The sequence below is a fragment of the Hirundo rustica genome, chromosome 3 (assembly GCF_015227805.2).
Source record: "Hirundo rustica isolate bHirRus1 chromosome 3, bHirRus1.pri.v3, whole genome shotgun sequence".
In the NCBI taxonomy this organism is placed as follows: domain Eukaryota; kingdom Metazoa; phylum Chordata; class Aves; order Passeriformes; family Hirundinidae; genus Hirundo; species Hirundo rustica.
The window spans coordinates 11312948-11338426 of record NC_053452.1 but is presented as its reverse complement, the minus strand read 5'-3'; the positions used below and the strand labels follow the sequence as shown (position 1 = coordinate 11338426).

The 25479-nt window shown below is 48.8% G+C and overlaps 1 protein-coding gene across 1 annotated transcript; it reads left to right on the top strand.

Moving 5' to 3' along the window:
* The first annotated feature begins 1987 nt into the window (after positions 1–1987).
* Positions 1988–25479, top strand: LOC120751242 (TOG array regulator of axonemal microtubules protein 2-like). The gene is made up of 19 exons (XM_058420093.1): positions 1988–1996; positions 3255–3351; positions 3715–3929; positions 4772–4932; positions 6186–6232; positions 9866–9954; positions 10460–10610; positions 11713–11877; positions 12154–12286; positions 14476–14581; positions 15119–15354; positions 16864–17016; positions 18203–18320; positions 19275–19375; positions 20566–20770; positions 21962–22178; positions 23263–23349; positions 24390–24839; positions 25281–25479. Exons 1-18 carry the CDS (start codon positions 1988–1990, stop codon positions 24623–24625), a joined length of 2526 nt encoding a protein of 841 aa, XP_058276076.1. The 3' UTR covers positions 24626–24839; positions 25281–25479.

The following is a 25479-nucleotide window of genomic DNA, read 5'->3' as shown; positions in this document are numbered from 1 at the left end:
ATGGGATACTCAGGAAGGGTGTGCATCTGTCCCCGCTGGCTCCACATCCCTTTCCCGGCCATGGCACAGGACCCCTGGAGCAACTTGGGCAGGCAGAGACCTTCCAGAGAGCAGCAGGGCAGGGAGCTTGGCTGAACTCGCGAAATGCCAGTGAGCCTGAGATGATGGATGGGTGGGAGCTGCAGAGCACTGAGCACCCCATGAGCTCAGCCGCATCTGGGCTCAGAGGCTGCTGGGGAACTGTAGGAGGGAAGGGCAGCAGCAGAAGAAATGAGGGGCTTGAGCAAAGCAGGTTTTGCCATCCTGCAGAATGGCTTAGTGGGGGCCTGGCTGGAGATCAGCACTGGCTGTCAGGCACCTTGGAGGCAGGAAGAGAATAGTGATCTAAACCCATTCCCATACCATCCAAAGGCCAGAGGAGGCATTGGCATGCCAGAACATCTTGATGCCAAACATGTGGATGCCAGCTGTAAATGTAGGCACACTTCCAGAGAAGTGAGCATGAGGAGTGAGGTGGCAAATGTGCCACATGGTCTCTCCCTCACCACCTCCCTTTCCATTCCTCATCCTGGGCCAGTCTGCTCCATCAGTTTGACTTCCCTTTTCCTGTAAGGACCTAGTTAAGAACATGGCTAAATGTCTTGAGGCATGAATGGGGGCAAGGCTGGATGCTTGATCTGAGCACTGTGTTCTACTCTTTCCAGGCTTCCTTGCTGTATTGCACAGGTGGGGATATGAAGAAGGGGTCATTGGGACCGCCTTTGATCCCCCCTATACGCAAGGCAGTCAGTCCCCATGTCGGGAGTGCTGCAGGGTCTCTGCAAAGCCCTCCGCAGCTGGATTTCCAGGACTCCCGGGACATGAGGTAAGCCAAGGTGTCTGCTGCTCCAGTGTGCTGTTCACCTCGCCCTTCCCTTCTTGTGGGGTTATTTTGCACAGTCAGGACTCCCATGGATGTATTCAAACCTCAGTGTATTCACCATTTTACGCATCTATGATGATCGAGCACAATGTCAAACCCAACACCATATGCCCCAAGGAAGAGGAGTGATGATGCAAGTGGAAAAATGACTGCTGTGTTCCAGTCAGAGCTTGGCCAGCTCGGCCAGCTTGGACAGATCTATGTGATGCCAGCAACTGAAGGCTTGAGGACAATTAATCAGCTTTGCATCTTCTTGGGTTCATGTGTTGCATTTTCTCCTTCATCAGAGTGACCATGCTCAGAACATTGGCCTCCTTTAATGTTATGCCCGTTCCCGCTATTTCCTTTCTACCTCCTCATTTGTTCTTTTGTCCCCCATTTTCTCAAGGCCAAGATCCAGCAGCAGATGCAAAGAGAAGGACTCGGAACATGCAGGTAGGTACAGGGCGTGTCTGTCCTAAGATGCCCTTTGGAATCTTGACTCTGATGTGACATTTTGAAAGGTTGGTTATGAACCAATCTTTTAAAATTTTCTTTAAATTTGTTTCAATTCCTTGATGAGCTCAGTGTAGTCTACCCGAGCCCCGTCCCTGGGAGTGTGCTATGCTGGTGCAGTGAAAATTCCTCCAGTGTGAAATGTTGGGGAGCAGGAGCTGGAGGGGTACCTTGAGTCCCTGGAAATGCAGTGCAGGAAAAGAAAATATTCCTCTCCATCCTGCACATGCCTTTTATCTCCCTGCAGCCTTTCTAATGTCAAAATTAGCAGAGAAAAAGAAGGCATGGAGCATGAAATGAGAAAAGTTCCCACTCCTTCCTCCTGCCCTTCCAGGAGTGAATCTTTCCTTGGGGCAGATTCTGAGCTGAAGCCTTGGAGATCTGAAGGAGATTCATGGACGCGGGCTGGTTTTGCACTGAAAGAAATGAGGAAACCTCCTCTGGCAGAAAATTTCCTGTGAATTTTGCATTTAGAGAGAAGGAGACTTCCAAACGGATGAAGCCTATGCAGGCTCTGAGTTTGTCATCCTCTGACTGCACAAGCCCAAAGGCACCCATGGCAGGTTCACGATGACCAATGTCTTCCCCGACTGTCTCTGCCTGTGTCAGTGTTGCAGGCTGAGGCTGCGGGAGGAGATGCCTTCTGCCTTGTCCCCCATGGCTGCCTTGCCTGATCCGTGACAAGTAGAGTTGTGCCAGACAAAATGCGGTGCCTGGTGCATCTGTGTCAGCCAGTGCTTCCAAGCTGAAAGCCTCAATGAAAGCCTGTTGTTGTTCCTCTGCCATCTCTGGGTGTGTAATGATAGGAGAGATGATACCTGAAGGAATAATTTTGTTGATGCTGCAAAAGGGATCAGATGCCCTGTTCCTTTTGCTCAGGGTTAGTTCTGCCAAATCGTGGTTACAGCCCCTTTGGAATGACTCCTTAATTGCTGGTATGCAGCTGGAATGCAGAAAAGAGCTAGGCAGAAGTACTGCTCAGAAAATAGGGTGACATTTTTACTGGATTATTTCTGGACTAGGGATTATTTTCTCGTTAAACCTTTCCTGTTGCATTTTTATAAATGACTTGGCCATGCTGCAGGCATAAAAAAAACAAGTTTAAGAACATTCTTCTTTTTATGATCTGCCCTGTGTAATTTCCATTAAAAAACAATTGAATTGTTATGAAAATCCCACGATCAGCTTTTTTTTGAGGCAGGTCACGTTTATGTTGGGTTTGGGCAACTCTGCAGGAAAGAAAGCAGGGAAGAAACCCATGGAGCAACAAAGCTGAGCAGAAGCAGAACGTTTGAAAACCAATTTGTTCCCCACAGATTTGGGTCCTTGACTACTGAGGACATCTACTGTGGAGTGCAAAGCTTCTTTTACTTCTGGGATGGGGTGCCATTGTTCATGTGCCAGGACTTCCTTTGTGGTGAAGAGAAATAGAAAGCAACCAAAACCCAACCCCAGAACTGAGTGGGAGTTACAGAAACAAAGGCGACGAAAAGTAGCCTTGGAAAGCAATTACTTCCTAGGTGTAATTGTCAAATTCTGGAGACCACTGTTGGTTGCCAGCTGTTTGGAAGGAAAGGGGTTTCAAAGTAGTGGATGGGCAATGAGCAACACATAAGCAAAGTAGTAGAAGCTCTCTCTTGTGGCTTGCCAGCTCCATAGAGTTCAGAGGAATTCTAGTGGTGCTAGTTTCATGAAATATAAACCCAAAGATTTCTTCTGAATAATTCAGAAAGCACTTGGATGCCTCACCCATTAGTGGGATTGATTGTAAAGGTGGGAGTTCACCTAGCTTACTTGATCACCTTGCCCCTCATGTGAGCATGGCTCCGCTTCACAGAGAGGTGAGGGGGCAGCTGGGCCTCTCTCTGGTGGGAGGAAGGGTCTTGTGCCAGCCCAGAGAGCCTGTGCACATTGCCAGGGAACAGTTCTGCCTTGTATGTGCCCCCTGCAATGAGCTGTGCTGCTCCCAGTGCCCCATGTGGCTGTAGGGCTGCTCCGCTGTGGGGCAGGGAGAGGAGCAGGAGGGTGCATGTGCAGCTGACCCATTCCTGGAAAGCCGAGGGCTCTGGGATCCCTGCTGTCCCAGGGCAGCCCAGAGGCCAGGCTGTTGCTGTGGTAGCTCTGTGGAAGTGGGTCATGGTGTTCCTGTGGCCTGCCTTAAGTGACTGCCAGCAGGAGCATGTTTCCCTGGGCAGCTTTTTCAAAGTTTCCAGGAAATGTGTCCCATGAAATATGGAGCTTGAGATGCTTTATGTTTGCATGGCAGCCTCTGTTCCATTTTGTTTCTCCCTTTGCAGGCCTGACTGGCTACCCTCTGGCCAAGAGGTTTTCCCTGGCAAGTCCCTCTGTGCTCCTTCCCTCCAAGCCGTTGCCTCCCATCCGCCCAAGCTCTCCTTCCTCCAAGCAAAGCAAGATATGCAGCGGAGAGAAGGAGCATGGGGAAAATGGCAGCGGCTATGGGGAGGACAGCAGGAATAGCCAGGATCTGATTTCAGAGGGAAGAGGATGTAAGGTAAGGAGACCAAGCTACATCCTGTGTGGTGGATTTTCAGTCAAGGTGCTGTAGGCAGAGCTCTGAGACCTTTTCCCTGACAGGAACTGACACTTTCACTGAAGTTTGAACAGGTCCTCATCTGGCTCTTTAGCTGTGCCAGAAATGATGGGATACTCAGGAAGGGTGTGCATCTGTCCCCGCTGGCTCCACATCCCTTTCCCGGCCATGGCACAGGACCCCTGGAGCAACTTGGGCAGGCAGAGACCTTCCAGAGAGCAGCAGGGCAGGGAGCTTGGCTGAACTCGCGAAATGCCAGTGAGCCTGAGATGATGGATGGGTGGGAGCTGCAGAGCACTGAGCACCCCATGAGCTCAGCCGCATCTGGGCTCAGAGGCTGCTGGGGAACTGTAGGAGGGAAGGGCAGCAGCAGAAGAAATGAGGGGCTTGAGCAAAGCAGGTTCTGCCATCCTGCAGAATGGCTTAGTGGGGGCCTGGCTGGAGATCAGCACTGGCTGTCAGGCACCTTGGAGGCAGGAAGAGAACAGTGATCTAAACCCATTCCCATACCATCCAAAGGCCAGTGTCATGCCAGAACATCTTGATGCCAAACATGTGGATGCCAGCTGTAAATGTAGGCACACTTCCAGAGAAGTGAGCATGAGGAGTGAGGTGGCAAATGTGCCACATGGTCTCTCCCTCACCACCTCCCTTTCCATTCCTCATCCTGGGCCAGTCTGCTCCATCAGTTTGACTTCCCTTTTCCTGTAAGGACCCAGTTAAGAACATGGCTAAATGTCTTGAGGCATGAATGGGGGCAAGGCTGGATGCTTGATCTGAGCACTGTGTTCTACTCTTTCCAGGCTTCCTTGCTGTATTGCACAGGTGGGGATATGAAGAAGGGGTCATTGGGACCGCCTTTGATCCCCCCTATACGCAAGGCAGTCAGTCCCCATGTCGGGAGTGCTGCAGGGTCTCTGCAAAGCCCTCCGCAGCTGGATTTCCAGGACTCCCGGGACATGAGGTAAGCCAAGGTGTCTGCTGCTCCAGTGTGCTGTTCACCTCACTCTTCCCATCTAGTGAGGTTATGTTGCACAGTCAGGTCTCCCATGGATGTAGGCAAACCTCAGTGTACTCAGCATTTTGCCAATCTGTGATGATCCAGCACAATGTCAAACCCAACACCATATGCCCCAAGAGCAGCAGGGGGGTGGGGAAGTGGAGGCAGGGCTTAAAAGCACCTCAAGACAGGTCCTCAGCTGGACTTGGCTACTGATTCCCACTCTAATGTTTGTGGTGGCATTTAGGAACTGTACTGCATGGGTCTGGATGCTGCAGATCTTTGATTGCTGTGATCCTTGACTGTCAACTTCTGCAGCCATGGGAATATGTTTGGGCAAATATTGGCTACTTCAGAGGTGCTTGCAAAGTCAGGTGCTGCTTCTGTAAACATGAGGCGTACCTTCTCTGTGCCTGGGCCTCCACTGTATAATGAGATACCAGCTAAGTGTTGGGGTATAGATGTATAATCTGATTGATATTCAGTATTTTGTTCTGGGCTTAAGCTCAAAGAGGGCAAGGTGCTGGAGATGAGTTTTATAGCTGTACCTGATGGAAAGATAGTGGCTTGGGTGTGTGTGACAAGATGTAGTTGTCAAGCTTCTCCAAGTCATAGTAGTAAAGAAGGAGTCACAGAAGTATCATTCCAATAGAAAAGCTTTGGTAGGGCTTTTAAAGTGCAACCTGAATATCCTTACCCAGCAGGTGAGTTTGGAAAAAGCCTTTTTCTTCTTGAAACAACAAGGAGGTGTCATATCCTTCTCAGGAGACAGCAGTGCTCTGACCACATGGAGCACGAGACTGTCACCAGGGTAAGGCACGAGCAGACCAAGACAAGTTTGGGTAGCAGTAAAAAAGTAGCTGCCCTCCATATGGACTTGTGTCTCAGCTCAGCAGCTCCTGCTGTTTCAGAGAGGCTGTAGGAGCCACTTGGCTCCAGAAGGAGAGACAGCAGAATTTGGGAGTGATGATGGAAGTGGAAGAATGACTGCTGTGTTCCAGTCAGAGCTTGGCCAGCTCGGCCAGATCTATCTGATGCCAGCAACTGAAGGCTTGAGGACAATTAATCAGCTTTACATCTTCTTGGGTTCATGTGTTGCTTTCCCTTTTTCATCAGAATGACCATGCTCAGAACATTTGCCTCCTTTAATGTTATGCCCGTTGCCACCTTTCCCTTTCTACCTCCTCATTTGTTCTTTTGTCCCCCATTTTCTCAAGGCCAAGATCCAGCAGCAGATGCAAAGAGAAGGACTCGGAACATGCAGGTAGGTACAGGGCGTGTCTGTCCTAAGATGCCCTTTGGAATCTTGACTCTGATGTGACATTTTGAAAGGTTGGTTATGAACCAATCTTTTAAAATTTTCTTAAAATTTGTTTCAATTCCTTGACGGGCTCAGTGTTGTCTCCCTGAGCCCCGTCCCTGGGAGTGTGCTGCGCTGGTGCAGTGAAAATTCCTCCAGTGTGAAATGTTGGGGAGCAGGAGCTGGAGGGGTACCCTGGGGCCCTGGAAATGCAGTGCAGGAAAAGAAAACATTCCTCTCCATCCTGCACATGCCTTTTATCTCCCTGAAGCCTTTCTAATGTCAAAATTAGCAGAGAAAAAGAAGGCACGGAGCATGAAATGAGAAAAGTTCCCACTCCTTCCTCCTGCCCTTCCAGGAGTGAATCTTTCCTTGGGGCAGATTCTGAGCTGAAGCCTTGGAGATCTGAAGGAGATTCATGGACGTGGGCTGGTTTTGCACTGAAAGAAATGAGGAAACCTCCTCTGGCAGAAAGTCCTTGTGAATTTTGCATTTAGAGAGAAGGAGACTTCCAAACGGATGAAGCCTATACAGGCTCTGAGTTTGTCATCCTCTGACTGCACAAGCCCAAAGGCACCCATGGCAGGTTCACGATGACCAATGTCTTCCCCGACTGTCTCTGCCTGTGTCAGTGTTGCAGGCTGAGGCTGCGGGAGGAGATGCCTTCTGCCTTGTCCCCCATGGCTGCCTTGCCTGATCCGTGACAAGTAGAGTTGTGCCAGACAAAATGCGGTCCCTGGTGCATCTGTGTCAGCCAGTGCTTCCAAGCTGAAAGCCTCAGTGAAAGCCTGTTGTTGTTCCTCTGCCATCTCTGGGTGTGTAATGATAGGAGAGATGATACCTGAAGGAATAATTTTGTTGATGCTGGAAAAGGGATCAGATGCCCTGTTCCCTTTGCTGAGGGTTAGTTCTGCCAAATCGTGGTTACAGCCCCTTTGGAATGACTCCTTAATTGCTGGTATGCAGCTGGAATGCTGAATAGAGCTAGGCAGAAGTACTGCTCAGAAAATAGTGTGACATTTTTGCTGGATTATTTCTAGACTAGAATTGACCTATCTCATTAAACCTTAACTGTGGCGCTTTTATTACAGACCAGAACTTTCTCCAGGGTGAAAGAATACGGTTTTAAGACAAGTATTCCTTTCTTACTGCTTGGCTGCCATATGAATTTGTCCTTTGTGAAGCCATCTATAGCATTAGTTCTCTTAGTTCTAACAGGTCTGTTGGAGAGTATTTCAGAATGGGCTCTACCATTTCCATTAGGAAAATTTTGCATTTTCAGTATTAGTCAAGATCAGAAATATTTTGAGGCAGGTAATGTTTATGTTGGGTTTGATTATCTCTGCAGAGAAGAAAGCAGGGGATAAACCCCTGGAGAGTTAAGCAGAGCAAAAGTGTAACGTTTGCATGACCACTTAATTCCCTTCCAATACAGGCACACAGATTACTGGGGACATCTAATGGAGAAAGCAAAGCTTCTTTTGCATCTAACACGTGGTGCCACTGTTTGTGTCCCAGCACTTCCTTTGTTGTAAAGAGTGATATAAACATTCCCAAAAGTGCAAAAGGTGGCCTAGAATGGAGTGGGAGATACAGAAGCAAAGGCCTTGAAAAGTACTTTAGAATACAATTACTTCCTAGACAGTGTCATATTCTAGAGACCACTGGGAGTTTCAAACTGTTAGGAAGGAAAGACATCCTTCCAAAGGTTGGATGTCACAGGGAGGGAGTAGTAGTAGGGAGGCAACAGGCAACACATAAAGTAGTAGAACCCTTCTGTCCTGGCCTGCCAGCTCCATTTCGGTCCAAGAAGTTAAACTGATGCTAGTTTCCTGAAAAATAAAAACCAACCAATCATTTCAGTAACTCAAATATGCTTTGAATTCCTCACCCATTAGATGGGTTGACTGTAAAGGCGTGACTTCAATTAACTCACTTCTTCTCTTGTACCTGATCTACAGCTTCTTCAGAATCTACAACAAACACCCAGAGGAAGAAAGGAAAGAGCTCTTGGTGTCGGATCGGACCTGGGATGCCTCTGTTCCCAAGGAAACTCGCTGAGCTGTTTGGGTTGAAGACTTATGAGCAGAACCCAGTCCTTGGGAATGGAGGTCTCGGCTCCCGGCCTGCTGAGGGGCCCTTGGCCCAGGAGCCCCGGCAGAGGCAGCTGAGCAGCGCTGTCCCCAGGGTCGATGCCGAGGAGGACAAGGTGAAGGCTGAGCATGGCTCAGCCTCACCAAGAGGTGAGGGGGGGAACTGGGCCACTCTCTGGTGGGAGGAAGGGTCTTGTGCCAGCCCAGAGAGCCTGTGCACATTGCCAGGGAACAGTTCTGCCTGGTATGTCCCCCTGCAATGAGCTGTGCTGCTCCCAGTGCCCCGTGTGGCTGTGGGGCTGCTCCGCTGTGGGGCAGGGAGAGGAGCAGGAGGGTGCATGTGCAGCTGACCCATTCCTGGAAAGCACAGGGCTCTGGGCTCCCTGCTGACCCAGGGCAGCCCAGAGGCCAGGCTGTTGCTGTGGTAGCTCTGTGGAAGCGGGTCGCTGTGTCCCCCTGGCCTTCCTCAAGGGCCTTCCAGTGGGAAGCCTGTGCATCTATTTAAAAGTTTCCAGGAAGTCTGTCCCATGAAATATGGAGCTTCAGATGCTTTATGTTTCCATTGCAGCCTCGGTTACATTTTGCATGTCCATTTTGCAGACCTGACTGGCTGCAGTGGTCCCAGGCAGGTTACCCTGGGGTCAGTAGTCTCCCTACCAACTTCCCAGATGCTCTTACATGCCTACGCCTTGTCTTCCATCCACAATTGCCCTCCTTCCTCAAAACCCCTATCTAACTCTCCTTTATTACTAAGGTGATCATTTTGCAGGGGAAAAAATCCTGATTTAAGATTATGGGTTTTTTCCTACTTTGTTGCCATTTGATTATATCCTCTGTGAAGCTGTTGTATAGAATGATTAGTTCTCTGAATTTTAACAGTTCTGTTGGAGAATATTTCAGAATGAGCTACATTGTTCTACTTGCATTACGCAAATCAGCCTGGCCCAAAAGTGGCCCAATCTCATACAGTTTAGAATGAAAATCCTTGAGGAAGACAAAATATCCAGTGTCAAGAACACAGTTCACATTTGGGTAACATTCCTGCAATCCCAAGCTTTTCTTTTAAAGTCCTCTAAAATATTCCAACAAAGAGAAGAAAATGTTGATCTAAATGCATATAGGTATTAGAACCTGACACTTCTTCCAGGAACCATAAAGGAGAGGTTTATTAAAATCAGCATAAGGGCAGATAAGAATCTGTCAAGCAATCTCCCTCTCTGCCCTTCTCTATCAAACACAGCAGCTCTCCAGCCTCCAGGGGCTGAGGCCTTCATCATGCAGCAAGTTTCATTCTGCTGGCCAACAGAGTAATGTCATGTCTGCTGCCAGTAGCCCATCCATTGGGAGAGGGTCTAGCATCTGCACCTTGCTGCTCTCCTACACAATCTCTGTGTCTTATGTGAGCTCTGCAATCTGGAACCAGTCTTGCCTGTTGCCCAGCATGGCGTTTCTGGGCGCTTGAAGTCTGCCAGAGATTTACATGAACCTTTGCTTCCATTTCCAGGCCTCCCATGGAGCCAGGCCAAGGAGATGGGTCATTCCACCAGTCCTGGTCCTACCCGTTATGAAGAACTGAGGGATGGCTTTGAAAAGGTGAGGGATAAGGAGAGGGATGAGCCCACTGAGGTCTCCTGGTCTCAGAGACCCAGTCATTCAGAGTCCTTCAGAAGCCAGGAAGTGAGAAGCAGCTGCAATTCCTGGCCATGAGTGTTAAGCAGCAGCTAATTGACCCCCCTTGCTCTGTATTGCACATGGTTTTTATTCTCCTGCCATGGCCTGTAGGAGCTGAACTGCCTGCTCACTGGTGATGGGAGCTCTTCATCTCCCTTGGAGCACTCCTATGACTTCCATGCTTTAAGCAGAGCTTCCCAACATAGGTTGCACTTGGAGCAGCGTAAGGCTGTGGCACTAAAGTGTTCCACCTCACTGTGTGTAATTGCCAAGGTGAGGATGGGAGACATTCTTTGGAAACCATTGGAATGTATATGGAGCTGCATTAAAGACTATGCCACTCTATGCACTCTGGGCTCGTGAGGAGATGCTGTGTCTGGTTTGTGTGTCTCTGCTTACATCTCTGATGTATTTCCATTGCAACTAGCTCCACGCTGTGTTGTACTGGTTGGCTCGAGAGAACCTAGACCAGAAGGACGTAGAGCGTTGGGTGGAGGAGATCAAGGAAAGGAGACAAAAGAATATGTTCTTGCAGCTGCCTCCTCAGACAGCTGACCCTGGGGATGCAGCTGAAGCAAGTAAGTGGTGGCTACAGTTGTGGTCCTTTTTGACCACTTGCTTGTCCTTTGCGCAGTGTTGCAATCAGACCGGGGGGCTGTTCTGCTTGCATCTGAGTGCAAGCTTGCACAGCATTTATTTCCATTCCACAAAGAAAAATACAGAGGCATGAAGTGTCTTGTGCATGGCCTCACTGAGTCAGTAACAGAATATCAGCTCCCCACCCTCAGCTCTAAAGTGTTTCAGAGTAGAAATTTCTGTCTTGCAAAGCTGACTGGGGCTTCAGACTCTCTCCTGGAGAGCAGCCTTCAGGGATGGTGAGTCCAAAAGAATGCTTTTCAACCAAGGGGCAACCTGGAAGAAACAAAATTCAACTCCTTCTGAGGAAAACACCAGAGATCCTTCTCCCACCACTCCCTGCTGTGGAGCTGGTGCTGTAGAGCTGTGCTGAAGCCTCGAGCCAGTGCTTCTGTTGTAGCCCCAGGAGCAAGCGGCATTCCAGACTGAATCCTGGCTGAGGGACTCTGTCTGCAGTGCTGTGTGCGCTGCCCCGAGGGCAGCAGCAGGGACCTTAGGAGGCAGCACTCAGCCCGAGAGCATCACACAAGGTTATGTGCACTTTCATTTGAAAACTGCCCTAGCCAGCCTCAGAAACATGAGAACAAAAGCAAATACTGGGTTTTCCTTGTTTCTTAGAGGAAGCATCACTGCACTTTGGTTTTAAGTTAGAAGAGGGTAGATTTAAATTAGATATTGGGGGAATTTTTTTATGATGAAGGGGATGAAATGCTGGAAGGCTTCACCCACAGGAGCTGTTGTTGATCCACCCTTGAAGATGTTTAGGGCCAATTTATATGGGGCTCTGAGGAACCTGATCTAGATGAAAATGTCCCTGTTCACAGGGCTTGGCCTAGATGGTGGTTAAAGGTGCCTTCCAAGCCAAATTCTTTGAGGATTCTGTGATTCTTTGATCATTGTCCCATGTTAGTGTGCCTATGTTATACTTGAAGTTCTTTGGGATAACAAAGAGATGTTACCCAACTCCGGCACGTTTTCTGGCCCTTTCCATCATCACCCTGTCCAGCTCCCCCTGCTTACAAGCTCCTCTTTGTTCCCCTTCAGGCTTTAGCCTACCACCTGTCAATGGCACAGCTTCCGGTGTGCAGAGAAAACACCCCAGTAGTGCCTTGAAGAAGAAGGTCTTGGGGAAGGAGGACAATGTGCCCTTACATTCCAAGAAACCCATCATCCATGGGGATGGCAGCTTCCCGCGCAAGCTGCCATCAGGTAAGCCTGCTCCGTGGCAGCTTTTTCCCCACACGGGTTTTTTCCTTGCACAAGGAGCACAAACTGCCCCCTTCCTCAGCCAGCACAGCTGGGATCTTGGGTCCATAGCCTGACCTGAGAACGAGCAGCAAATCTACTTCGGACAGCAGGGAAGTCTCTGACCCAGTGCCAGTTTGTACCACATGGAAGCCTGGCTGGGAGATGGGGCTGCAGGCCGCTCCATGGTGGGGTGCCTTGCCCAGGCTGCAGCGCTCATGGCTGACCTTCTCCTTACAGTGACCTCGCAGACGGCCACGGGTGCCGAGCGCCCAGAGGAGCCGCTCCGTGGGCATGGGCAGAAGGGCACAGCCTCTTCTGATCCACAGCAGTCCTTGCTCCAGGCACTCTCCCTGCTCAGCAGTGATGACTGGTAAGAAAGGCCCCGTTGACTCTGTCTCCCTTCTTAGCGTTAGGGTAGGTTAGGAGTGAATCTTGCTAGCGCTCCTGAGCCGCCACAGCCCAGAGGGCCAAAGGGCACTCGTGAAACTACTCCAGAGCAGCGAGAGGATTAATATTTGAGAGCTGTCTTTTCTTGGCCTTGGTCTGCAGCTGTGCTCCAGCTACAGCAGTTCCGTGCTCTTTCCTTGCTTTGCCTAGTGCTCCATGGAGCTACAAAGAAAATCGTGAGGGAAGAGGGAAGGCTGTGGGAGAAGATGATTTGCTGTCTGAAGCCAGAAGCAGGATGGCAGCAGTTTTGAGTGTAGAGATTTGGGTGCCTTGGGGCACTGGCTCAGTGGGACTGGTTAAGATTTCTCTCTAGTCTCACTGCTGACAGCAATGGCAGGTGACAGGCTCTCCATGTGACCACCTGCATGTCCATCCCTGAAGCAGCTCCAGGGACTTCCTCTTTCTGACAAATGGACTGAGTTGTGCTTTAATGTCCCTCAGGCCATCCTTTCTCCTGAAGGGCTCATGGCAGAAGAGAAGGAAAAAGAAATATTATCCTCTAGGAATCTTGTCCCTTTGGAATTCAACTTTTCCCTTCTCACTGCTTCATATTGGCCTGAGATGTTTTGTGAATCGTCAAAATGTGTTCCAAAATTAGACACAGACCAGAGAAGGCCCAGGAGTGATAACCCTACAAATGTTAGGTGTTATTGGTTGTCTTTTTGATGTCTGGCTTAGCATCCACACACTGGTGGGTGCTTCATTCACACAGGGATAAGAATGAAAAGTCTGCCACAATGCATCTCCTTGTGCAGCCACCTTTGCTTTGCCCTTTCTCTTCTGCCTTCTCTTCCCTGTTGTGCATTATTGGGGTTTATATAGTATTTCATTTTTATCTTGGGTTTTGAAATGGTTTCTTCTGTACCCCCTGTTCCCCTGGAAAATGTATCACCCCTGAGTTTGTCCCTGCTCCTTTTCCCCGCTCATTCTCCCCCACTGGAATGTAATCCAACTCTGTTCCACTTCCACCTTATCCCTGACTGGGTAGTGACTTGCCCCCACTTTTAGCCCCTTCCCCACCCTGGAAAAAAGCCAGGGAGAGCAGATGGAAAAACCTCTTGGCTCAGGACGGGGACAGGGATGGGATCTCCGGACCCTGCAGGGGCAGGACCACAGGAGAAAGACTGACTAAAGCCATGATTCTCCCCAGACCAAGGGCAGACTCTTTCCTTTGGCCATCGACAGATGCCTGCGCTCCCTAAAGGAAAAGGTTCCAGCCACTATGAGTTCTTTGGGACACTGAGGGAAAAATCCTTCCAGCTGTGGTTAGTCTCTCAAGCTAGCCGAGGCAAAAACGGAGCTCGGGGGCTCCGAGAGAGAGAGACACCGCACTTCTCTTTGGTGCCCTGTGAGGTACAGAGAGATTCTGCAGGGGTGAGGGGTCCAGGTGACACTCAGGGATGCCCGTGGGATCTGTTGCCAGCCCTGTGCTGCAGCCCTGATGCCTCTCCTACCTTCCTGTAGCTCAGGGCCTACACAAAGGTTTGCACCTTTTAAATAATAAGTTGCTGTTGTGGGGGTTGTTTTAGGCAGGGGATAGTGGGAAAAGCCAGAGTTTCAACTGTTCTTGCCCAGGTGTGGAATCCTCTGGGACATCCTGCTGCTTTGTTGGGGAATGTGGAGGTGGAGTGCAGTGGGTGACAGACAGGCCTAGACTGTGGAGTGGAAACTCAGTTCCAGAGTGCCATTGCACACTCTCACTGCTGAACTGCCCGCTGGGGCGGGCAAAGGAGGAAAGTGCCAGGAACAGCCCGATGGGACTGTGTCTCAGGGACAGGTACAGGGAGGTGACAAGAAGCAGCAGCATGGCCCACTCTCACAGCTTCTAGGAAGCAGTTACACAGGGACTTCATGTGCCAGAGATTCCAGAAAGGCTGTCTTCTTAAAACAGCCACAAATGAAGACCCTGAAAGCCCTCTCTTTGCCTCGAGTATTTGTGTATGCTTTTGACCACCACAGCATCCTCTGGCAAAGAGTTTCATGATTTCATTAAATACTCCTTGAAAAGCACCTCCCATTGTTTGACTGAGCTGCCAGCTTGGTCATTTCAGAGGGTGTTGCCTAGTTCATGGGTGGAGAGAGAATTCAATCTTTTTGGTACTTGCCTTTCAGGGAGCTGAAGGAGAAGGGACTCTTCAGCATCAAACATCTGGCTGGGTCCCATTCGGAAGTCCTGCTTTGTCGACTTCATGACATTTGCTGGGCAGTTTCCAGCGAGGTGAGAACACTGTTCTGAATTGTCCCCTGTACTTCATACACGGTGTGCAGAGTAGCTTTGTGCTTGTACAGCTCCATGTGTGCTCAGGGATTGCCTTCATTTCTGTTTTTAGACCTTGTATTTCTGATGTCTGTCAGCTATCTGTCGCATCTGTGTGTCGCTTTTCTGCACAGTGGCACATGACTCTTTTGTGTTGATGATGTTTGCCTTTATGGCTTGAAAGCAGCCCTTGCTTTAATTTGGTTCTTTGTTTTTCAAATAAAAGCACCTAAAATCAAAGCAGTGGACATTCTCAAAGGGTTCAGTAGAAGGCTTTGTTGAAATGTTTTTTTTTTGTCAGGCCTGCAGTAAGCAGGTCTGAGGCTAGGAATTGTGCCAGAGTGAGTGCCTTTCTGTGCTTGTGCTCTTCGCCACTTACTGTGCTTGTGCAATCTCCTGGACACAGTGAGAAGTGTTGTGATTTCCTGGGACTTTTGTGTAAGGCAACTGGTCTTCTGTTCAAGGTGATTCTTATGTTTCCCCTCATGACTTCCCCAGGTGACCAACCTCCGCTCAAAGGTGTCCTACTCTGCAATCGTCGCTCTGGGAGAGCTCTTTGCAGCCTTCAAGAAGGACATGGACTCTGAGGTGGATGAGGTGTCTCGGGTCCTTCTTCAGGTGGTGTGGAACTCCCCAGAGTTTGTTCAGGAAGCAGCCACTCAGACCCTGGGGATCATGGTGGCCAATGTGACTCCTGCACGAGCAATGACTGCTCTCATGGACAGGGGAGTCAAGTAGGTTATCCTTCTTTCAGTCATCTTCTTCACCTTCTAGTGAGCAGGTGGGGGAAGGGATGAGAGAATGAATAGGAATGGTGGGAGGGAAGGGTCCTGTATCCTGCATCTTCGGTGAACTCAGTGATTTGATTCTCCAATCAATCTCATTTCTTTCCTCAAGTCACCTGTTTCTGCCCTCCTACAGCCTATTAGTTCACAGGATCACAGAACTGTAGAATATGGGGAGTTGGAAGGGGCCCCTCAGGATCATCGAGTCCAGCTCCTGGCCCTGCACAGAACACCCCAAGGGTCACACCATGTGCCTGAGATAGTTGTCCAAATGCTTCTGGAACTCTGTCGGGCTTGGTGCTGTGACCACTGCCCTGGGGAGCCCAACCACGCTCTGGGTGAAAATCCTTTTCCTGATATCCAACCTAAACCTCCTCTGACTCAGCTTCCTGCTGCTTCCTGGAGTTCTCCCGGTCTGTCAGAGTTGCCCAGACGTGGTGAATGGTGGGGAACTGAAAGTGCAAAGGCTAGGGATAGAGCCTTGTGCTTGTGTGGGAAGAGGGACAATTGCAATTGGAGCTGTGAGCGCTCTTCGATATTTCGCAGCGCTAACCACAGAGGTCCTGGGAAAATCCATGCATCCTCATTATGCCATTAACTGGAGAAATCAGGAGGGTATTTGCAGGGGTGTGGAGCACATGGAGGAGAATGTGCTGAGTGTGGCACAGCCTGCAAGGAAGGTGCAGCTCCTGCCGAAAGGAGTCTTGTATGACTGGCCTGGCCTTGGAGCTGTGCTTTCTATTCCTACTGATGTTTCATGTTAGCCTTGAGATGATGAATCCCTTTGCAGGCACCTTCACAGGCCAAATGCCACGGGACAGCTGAAGCAAATGCTGCCTTAAGTGTTGGTGCTGGGCCTGATAGTTCCCAAGAGACACTCTCTAGAACGGGACAACCTGGCTGAGCTGACTGCCACCCTTTCCTCAGCTTTGCAATAGGCTAAAGCATTCAGATGTATCCCTTGCCAAGACTCACAGAAGAAACTGGCTGCATTGCTGGATAGTCTGCAGCTTCCCTGCCCACAGCGTTTTTTCCCTGCATTTGTTTTTTTCCAAAGGTCTGCAGGTTTGGGGATAAATGGGTGGAAAGAGGCTCAGTCCTGCTGAAGCTCTGTGTAGCGGGTGCCCTCTGATGGGTCAGCACGAATTGTCTTTAATTTCTAAATACTTTGTGTGGAATCAATTTCTTGAATCTTTCTCAGAGTACATTTTGGGAAAGAAATTGAGTATCAGATGGTGCAGGGAGACTGAATTCCTCCCTCTTCCTGTCAGGCAGTCCTTCTGTACAATGCTCACTTTGGGTTTATCTGAGGACAGAACCTTCTAAAGTTGTGTCTAAAGTTGCAGAGAGAACCCAGGCCTCCTTCCCCCAGCAACGACAGGGAGCACACTCTGGCCAAGGCCTGTGCAGCTGGTCCTCCTTCTCCCTGTGTCCCAGTGTTTGCTCTCTTCTTCCCAGGAGCCGCCAAGCCCAGGTGCGGAAGTGTGCGGCCAAACTCCTCCTGTCCTTGATGGAGAAAATCGGAGTCACGGAGCTCGCAGACACACCCAGGGCTGAGAGGCTGGCACACGTGGCAGGGAAGCTTGCTCAGGACTGTGACAAGGATACAAGGTAATGGTCTTCATTTCACCTCCTAAAACAGGACAACCCTTTGGTGGCTGGCTACCAAGGGTAAAACCACAAAAGAGTGGGAACTGAAGGAAATAGGAAGTTACCTCAGTGCCTGGGTAAGGGTGATAAAATCATGGAATATGTTGAGTTGGAAGGGATCCATCAGGCCCATCAAGTCCAGCTCCTGACCATGTGCAGGAGACCCCAAGAGTCACTCCATGTGCCCAAGAGCATTTTCCAAACGCTTCTTGAACTCTGTCAGGCTTGGTGCTGTGACCCCTGCTCTGGGTTGCCTGTGGAAATGACTGTACTGGGTAACCCGAGGCTGGCCAGCAAGAAGGAGCATTGCCAACTTCCTGTGACATGAAGGATTCTTTAGTGAGATCAAAAGAGCTCCGATTAGCCAGTCCAACAGTTTTGTTTGGCCATAGGTGCACAACATAAAGCCAAAGTGTTGGCTGCTGTTCCTCCCTGAAGGATCCCAAACACTTATTTCTCATTAGCTGAGGACTTGCCTCGAAATACTTCAGGGGTCTTTTGCCAATGTATTCAGTCTTTCTAAACTTCTTCTGCTTTCTCAATTGCTCTTCTGATTTCTCAATTGCTGTTACCTGTGGCTCAAGGACTTCCAGATTTCTTTGTGAAGAAGCATGTGTCTCCCTGGTGGCAAAATCAAGTCAAACCACCAAAATCCCCTTGCTTTGATGATTAAATTCCCGTTAACAGCTGCCAAGAACACAAGAGCAACTAGCTGCCCCTGCACATACATATGGTTTCGAATAATCAAAAGCAATCATGAGGTGTTTTGTCCTGGCGTCCCTGCCAGTTAAAGAAAAGCAAATTATTTGCAGTGGCAGCGAGACACTGCTAGTAGGCTCTGACAACAAAGCAGATGTGTTTCGCTTGTTCCCTGGGGTCCTTCCATCCTACAGAAGCAGAGCCACAGTTCCAGAGGGAAATAGTATTTTGATGTTGCCCCACATTCTCCTCTTGCCTCTTATGTTCAGCTGACAGCTCTGAGCAGTGACAAGTGGAGGTAAATCTCTCTCTTTGCTGAGTATGTAATGCCTTCTCATGCAAGGAGTGCACCTGATGAGTCTAGGCATCAGCCCCTCCTGTTAACACTCTTCCTTTCTTTGTTTGCTTATCTTTCCTCCTTCCCTCCCTCGCCCCCCTCCTTCCTTAGGCATTACGGCCAGGAGATGGTGAAGATGTTTCTGAATCATCAAAAACTTAAAAGGCTTTTCGAACAATCCGTTTCCACTCGCGACCTAGAAGATATTATGACAAGAATTAGGAAGAAAGTAAGTGCTTGGCAGGAGAAATGTCTCCTTTCTGCAAGTATTGCCACTGCTAATAGGAGATCAAACATATCTGGTCTGTCTTTATCTCATTCCTCTTCTGATGAATCATTTTGTTCCTGGGAATGAGCTGTTAATGCTCAGACCGTTCATGTGCACACCACAAAGCAGCTGATATTATTAGGGAAAAGAGGGGTTTGGAATATTTGGAATATTGGTCACCAACAGGAAAGGGGAGGAGGAGAAAATGAGTTTACCTTTAAGTGTAACTCTCCACCATGCTCTCCCTACTCTGCCCTTAGTGAAGCAATTAAGTGGGAATAGTGCTTCTGAAGATAACAGAGTCTTTGCAAAAGACACTGGAAATAGTAGTACCAAGAAAATTTCCAAATACACAGAAGTTGTCCAAGTAATTCTGAATTGCTACAATTACTGTCTGTCTTCTGGGAATACTGCCCTGCTGTCAAGCCCTGTGGAGTTGGAAGTAGCTTGGTGAATCCAGCAGCATCCAGTGGAAAATTATTTGTTTGATTGGGGGGGGTGGGTGGATTTTGTTCTTTTTATCTCCATGATAGAAGGCAGTGTGCCTTTGTGCAGGAGCAGGGAGAGTGAGTAGTGAATCAAATCAACTTCCAACCCCCAAAGAGTCCAGTTTTGTTCTGCTGCTTCCTTTAAGAACAGTCGTTGCCTACCAGTTTGCATTAATCCCCTTTCTGCTCAAGACAAATGAATTTGGGAATTTAGACTGCTGCTCAGTATGGTAGCACCCATAACTTGCCTTGGGTTATTGAAAACAAAGAGCTGGCATCCCAGAATCTCTGGTCTGTTGTTTCTGTAAGTTAGGAAATGTTTCCCTAAGTCTTGAAAGCAGTGATCCTGGTTGTAACTTGTATTTTAAGCAGAGAATTTCCCATTTTCTATTCAAAGGATTCGTGGGGTTTCTCTATGTCTTTATAGGGGATGGAAAACCAGGAGGGTGAAAAGCCATCTGTCAAGAAGCTGGAGAAGAGGAATGATGACTCGAAGAAGCCCCAGGCCACATTGCCTTTGAGTAAACGGTACTGAGCACTTGAGTTAGATGTGACAAAGCACATGACAAGCTTTACATGTCTCTTCCCAAGGAAAATCTTTCTGGCAGAGATGATCTGTGCCAGAGATTGTTTCCTTTCCCTACAAATGCTCTATGATTCAAAATGTCTACTTTGGCCTTACGCGGAACACAGCTCCTCTGGAGGGGTTTCCACAAACACTGGGCGGCAAAAAGACACCCATTTGTTGCAGCCCAGACGATTCAGAGCAGATTCAGATGCCGTTCCCCAAAGAAGCAGTTCCCATGCATGTGGTTTGGCCTGGCTGAACCTTGGTTTTCTTACCCTCAGACAGTATCAAGTTTGAGTAGTAAGTAGCAAGGCAATTCCTGAGCAACTCTGGTCAACAGGTGCCTCAATGTGGACTTCTTGTCTTGATATTCCTGTCTTCACATAGTTTGCTTGATGGACAGCACGTTTGGCTTATTTCTCCCTGTGCTGCAATCAGCATTTCAGACAGGAATTTGGTCCTTGCTGTCTCTTCATGCCAGGGGCAGAGCTACTTGCACCTGTCATGCTCAGAGGTGGCAGGAAAGAGACCACATGCCTCACAACATAGCTAGGATCTTTCTGTGCTCATGGAAGAGACAGGTTGATCGGGACAATTGTTCCCAGTGGGTTTGTTAAGCTGTGCATCTAGTCTCTAGGGAAGCAACCGTAATGTGAGTGTAGTGCTGGGATGTCTGGCTTCTGTTTTTATCTCTGTTACTGATTTTCTGCAGGCTTCAGATATGCCCCTGTTGATCTGTTCAGATGCATCTGAGCTACTTTTCCTGGCTGTTAATGCCTGGTGTAGAGACACTTCTGCAGAGTGATGTGTTTCCTTATTAAAATACTCACACCTCCCATATGAGGAGGCATTTAAACTTGGAAGTAGTGTCTCCCTTCCCCCACAAAGCAATGTGACCTGTGTGCCTGGGAAGCCATCTGAAGATAGATCAGATGCATCTCACCCTTGGTTTTCCTGAGTGAGCACTGGAGAGAAAGTTATTTGCAGATTGTCTGCTGTAATGATGGTCATGAGGTCCATGTGGTTTTTCAGAGCCTCATGGTTTTCTAGTTTGAAATCACATCATCAGGAAAGCTCCTCAAGATGTTTTGCTCACAATTATCAGAAGGTATTATCACCAACAAGTTGTAATTTGGTTTTTATTTTCCAGCGTGAATTCTGCCTCTGATGGATGCCTCCTTCAGCGTGCAAAATCCCAGGTGACGTTACCTCCAGCTGTGGAAGAAACGGAGCTGCTCCAGAAGCTTTACCATCTCCTGGAAGCCAAGGGGTTTCAGACACGGGTGGAAGGAGTGACACTCCTCCTAGACCTGTGCAAAAGCAGCCCCCAGCTCATCTCCACTAACATTGTCCAAGTATGTAGGGTATCTTCATTATTCCTTTCCTTTAGCTCCTTTCCCAAGCCTGTAGCAGTGAAGTTAATTCAGTGTCCCTTGGCACTGCTTCCTGGCTATTTGGGACAGGCTGGTCTCTCTCATCCAGACAAATTTAATTCAGGTCCAGGCTTCAGGACAAGTTACCTCAGTCCAGCTGTGTTTGTCTGGCAGGTGCCTATTGATGCTGTTCATCAGATGATGACAGAATTTTCTGCTGCTGTAACATCTGCTGTCTCCTACTCCCAGCTGGGTTAACTGAAGGGAATCCAGTCACTGAAAGCTTGGAATTTTTTTTTCTAGCTAAAGAAAGGCTTTGCATAGGGAAGAGATGTATCAGGCTGGGTTGGTTTCAACCCAGGAGTTTTTCAAGGATACTTCTGTAAACTGCATCTTGTCTTGCACAAGCACAAATCGGGCTGCTTGTTTCCATCCTCGTCCCGATTCCTCTTGGTAAAGGCAGTGCTTACCTTTTTTATTTTTTAGGTGGTTTTTTTTCTCTCTTTGGAAAAGGAGGCAATTGACTAACGATGGATTTCTTCTGCCTCCCCCCAGTAGCTGCTTTTTCCACTTTTCCCAGAAAATGGTGCCTAGTAATGTGGCTGTCAAGGGACTGAACCTGCTGTAATGCGAGCTGCAAAGCACATTAAATTTCAGAAGTCTGTTTGTTAGTTAGACAAATGGTCTGCGTCCCGGAAGAGGTGATCAGAGCCCTGCACTCTCCAGACACAGGTTCTGAGACAGACAAAAGAAAACCTGGATCTCTTCCAGCCATAATTTTGGCAAAATCATGATTGCCCTCAGTGCTTGAGGCAACTGTCTAGCAAACTGGGCATTGTAAAGGTGTGCTTCCATATTTCTACAGAAATGATACTGGTTTGCATTAATAAATGGTATTAATTTAATGATTTATAGGTGGAGAGAAACACCATAGGAGCTATTCTGTCCCCAACCAAACCTCTTAAAGAAAAATGAAAACCGTTCAACCAGCATGAGGTTGCACAACCATTCCAGTGAGCAGCCCACAGGAAAACTGTGAAATTGCACAAGCAAGTGCTGCCCAGACAGAAAGGATCCCTTTCATCTTTTACATTGCTGAGTGCCCATTTCTACATCCCCTCTTCAAAGAAGGACATTTTAATGCAGCTTTCATGTTGTTTGTTCTCTTCACAGATTTTTGATTATTTTGTACGGAGAATTGCTGACAGCCATAAGAAAGTGAAGCAGAAGGCGCTGGACGTGCTGGCAGAAATCATAGGCGTCCTGGAAGATGCCCTGAACCCGGTGATCATTGGTTTGGTGGAAGGGATTACAAAGAACCTCAACTCAAAGGATCGCAGGGTTCACGCCGCAGCTGTGAAAGCGCTGGAAGAATCCATTGCTCATTTAGGTAAGGCTGACCCCTGCCATGGACTCTCCTCAACTGTGTCTCTGCCTCTCCGACACAAGAGAGCACTGAGTGCCTTGATAGCTGTTGCTGTCTGTGGAATGCTCCAGCTGACATCCAGCAGAAGCTGTGGAGGTGCAGTCCTCACACAGCAGTCCCCCCACAGGCTTGAACGTGCATCAGCATTTCCCAAAAGTCCCAGGAGCCCTTGGCTCTGTGTTGTTTGTCTGAAGAGGAAGTCCCACACGACAGCTTTGCTAGAATTCAGAGGCAAGGGAGGTTTGGAGTTTGCTTGGGCCCCATTTGGCTTCTCAAATGAATTGTTTTGCTGCTGGCATGAAGGGGCAGTGGCCCATCAGAGGTTCTGCAGAGCAGCCTCCTGGAAGGCTCCGCATTAGAGGCATTAGCTGCCTGTTTTCCACCCTTCTTCTTTGTCTTCTTTTTCCAAAGGGGAACCTATGATTCACCAAGTTAATTTCTTTAAAATAAACAGGTAGAAGTCCAGCTGCCAATGATGCCTTGTTCCACATGTTGTTTTGCATGGGGCTAGGTGGCTGTAGCAAATACCTGCCTAGGCAAGGGCTGCTGTAAATTCCTTTGCCCCACAGATTTATGTCAGCTCTGAAAATGCCACACTGGGGAAATATGCCTGAAGAATGGAGTGTTGAGGAGGCAGGTCTTCGAGGGGAGTTTGCAATTTCTCCACCTCAGCTGCCCTGTGAACTCATGCACTGCCTGACTCTGTGCCTTCCTGTGTCCCGAGTATGGGGCTCTTCCTGTTTGCTCTGGGTTGCCAAGCCTTTTCACTGCTTACCTGTAATTGCATTCTTGAGATCCCTGATGTGCAATGTCTAACACAGCTCCTGGTACAGCACACAACTTTGGATGTACAAATGTGAAAGGAGAGCTTTTCGTTTGAAATTTAGGATCCTCCCAAGTAGGCTGGAAGGAAAGAAGAAAAGGATTCAAAAATCAGCAGGAATTTACTTTATTTTATACAATGCAGTTGCCTCTGCCCTTTCCCTCCTCACTGTCCATTCTCCTATGACCTCAGAAGAGTGATCAGAAAGTTGTCTTTCCCTTGTAGATAAAGTAGAACTGATGAAAGAGTTCAGCTACCAATGGAGTAAACTGAGTGGCCAAGCTCTGCTGGATGTCATGGAGCGTATCACAGGTATGGCCTCCCCTTCTAAGCCAAGAGGTCTTCCGAGGGAGTATTTACAGGGAATGCATGTCAATAGACAGTAGAGTAGCTCCTCCAGATCAGGAGGCGTTGAGCTTGTCACTCATGCCCAATAGCCCTGGCAGGTGTATTTGGCAGGTTTTCCCTGGCTGCAGCAGAGGTGTGCAGTCTCGGAGATGGGGGCAGCGCTGGGCCTCGGGGCTGAGCCCTCACTGGGGCATCTCAGAACTCACCTCCAGGAAAGGGAGGCTTGTCCAAAATGCTACAAATGCAGCTGATAATTGATTCCTCAGAGCAGCTTGCTATGTCAGCAATAGCCCAGGAGTGGAAAAATGATAATCTCAATCCATATAATAGTGAAGAGATTTGTAGCCTTGCTTTACTTGGGACCAAATCCACTGCTAATTCTGCCAGCATCTTTAAATGCAAGCTTTAATGCACTTTGTGTCTTCATTTGGAATCTCAAAAAGGCATGTTCAGCGATTAGGAATGTCCAAGTCCCATTAAAGAGCATCTGAATAAAGTAGATCTCCAGGAATAGGGAATTTCATTTGGCAGTTATTTTGATCTCTTTTTCTAATAAAGAAATTAAGCATAAATTAGGACTACTTAAGAAAGCGCTGATGTTCTCTCGGAGATTTAGTAGGAACAGACAGCTCTTTCTCTTCTCATGTTCCATAGTGACCGATGTCTTTAATTACATTTAAACTCCAAATAACTGCCCTTGTAAAATGGGTACTGAGACCCTTTTCCTGCTTAGCAGAATTGTTTTGGGGTACTTTCAGGAGAAATGATTTAGTAAAGGTACAAAGTCTGCCACGGGTACAAGGCTCTGTTTGAGAAGTTAGTCCTGAAGGGATGGTGGTTGTGTTTCAGTGAGGATCTGCTGCTTTGCCCATTTCTGGATCATGGGTCTCTGTGTGTTATTTCACTGATCTTAGCCAGAGAGGCTTCCAAGAAGCAAACCTAGAGGTAGATCCTTGTTTGCATTAAGGCTGGTGGTTAAGAAGCTTGTGTCTCTCTCCTGACAGTGCTTGTGGAATGGGTTTATCCCAGGAGCCCTGAAGTCGTCCAGCACTACGCCCTGCCCGTGCTCTGGTCCTCTCTGGGGAACAAGGCGCTGCCTGTGCGAAGCGCCAATGTCCGCACTGTGGTCACCAAGCTGGCCTCTGCCCTCTACAAGGTGATGGGCACCAAGCTGAAGAAGCATGCTGCCAGCCAGCCTCCACACGTGCAGGAAAACCTCTCCAGCATTCTGGGCTGGTGAAGGCTTCATGTTCTCCAGAAAGCGGACAAAGTGCTGAGTAGGACACCTCCGGATTTGACTTTGCAGCTGTGCCAAAAATGACAAAATACTACGGAAGGGTGTGCATCTGCCCCCACTCTCTTCAGTGCCCTTCCTAGTCGTGGCATGGGGGGCCAGAAGCAACTTCCGATCAAGGACAAGGTGAAGGCCGAGCATGGCTCAGCCTCACCAAGAGGTGAGGGGGGGAACTGGGCCACTCTCTGGTGGGAGGAAGGGTCTTGTGCCAGCCCAGAGAGCCTGTGCACATTGCCAGGGAACAGTTCTGCCTGGTATGTCCCCCTGCAATGAGCTGTGCTGCTCCCAGTGCCCGTGTGGCTGTAGGGTTGCTCCGCTGTGGGGCAGGGAGAGGAGCAGGAGGGTGCATGTGCAGCTGACCCATTCCTGGAAAGCCGAGGGCTCTGGGATCCCTGCTGTCCCAGGGCAGCCCAGAGGCCAGGCTGTTGCTGTGGTAGCTCTGTGGAAGTGGGTCACGGTGTCCCCCTGGCCTTCTTCCAGGGGCTGCCAGCAGGAGCATGTTTCCCTGGGCAGCTGTTTTAAGGAAATGTGTCCCATGAAATATGGAGCTTCAGATGCTTTAGGTTTACATTGCAGCCTCTGTTCTATTTTGTGTCTCCAGTTTGCAGACCTGACTGGCTCCTCTCTTTCCAAGAAGTTTTCTCTGCATACTTCCCATGTGCCGTTACACACAAAACCCTTGGCTCCCGTCCAGAAGAGCTCTCTTTCCTCCAAGCTCAGGAAGAAGCTGCCATCTCTCTAGAAGAGTGAATGAAGAATAGGATTTATGGATTAGGTTTTATAGATAGAGTTGTACATAT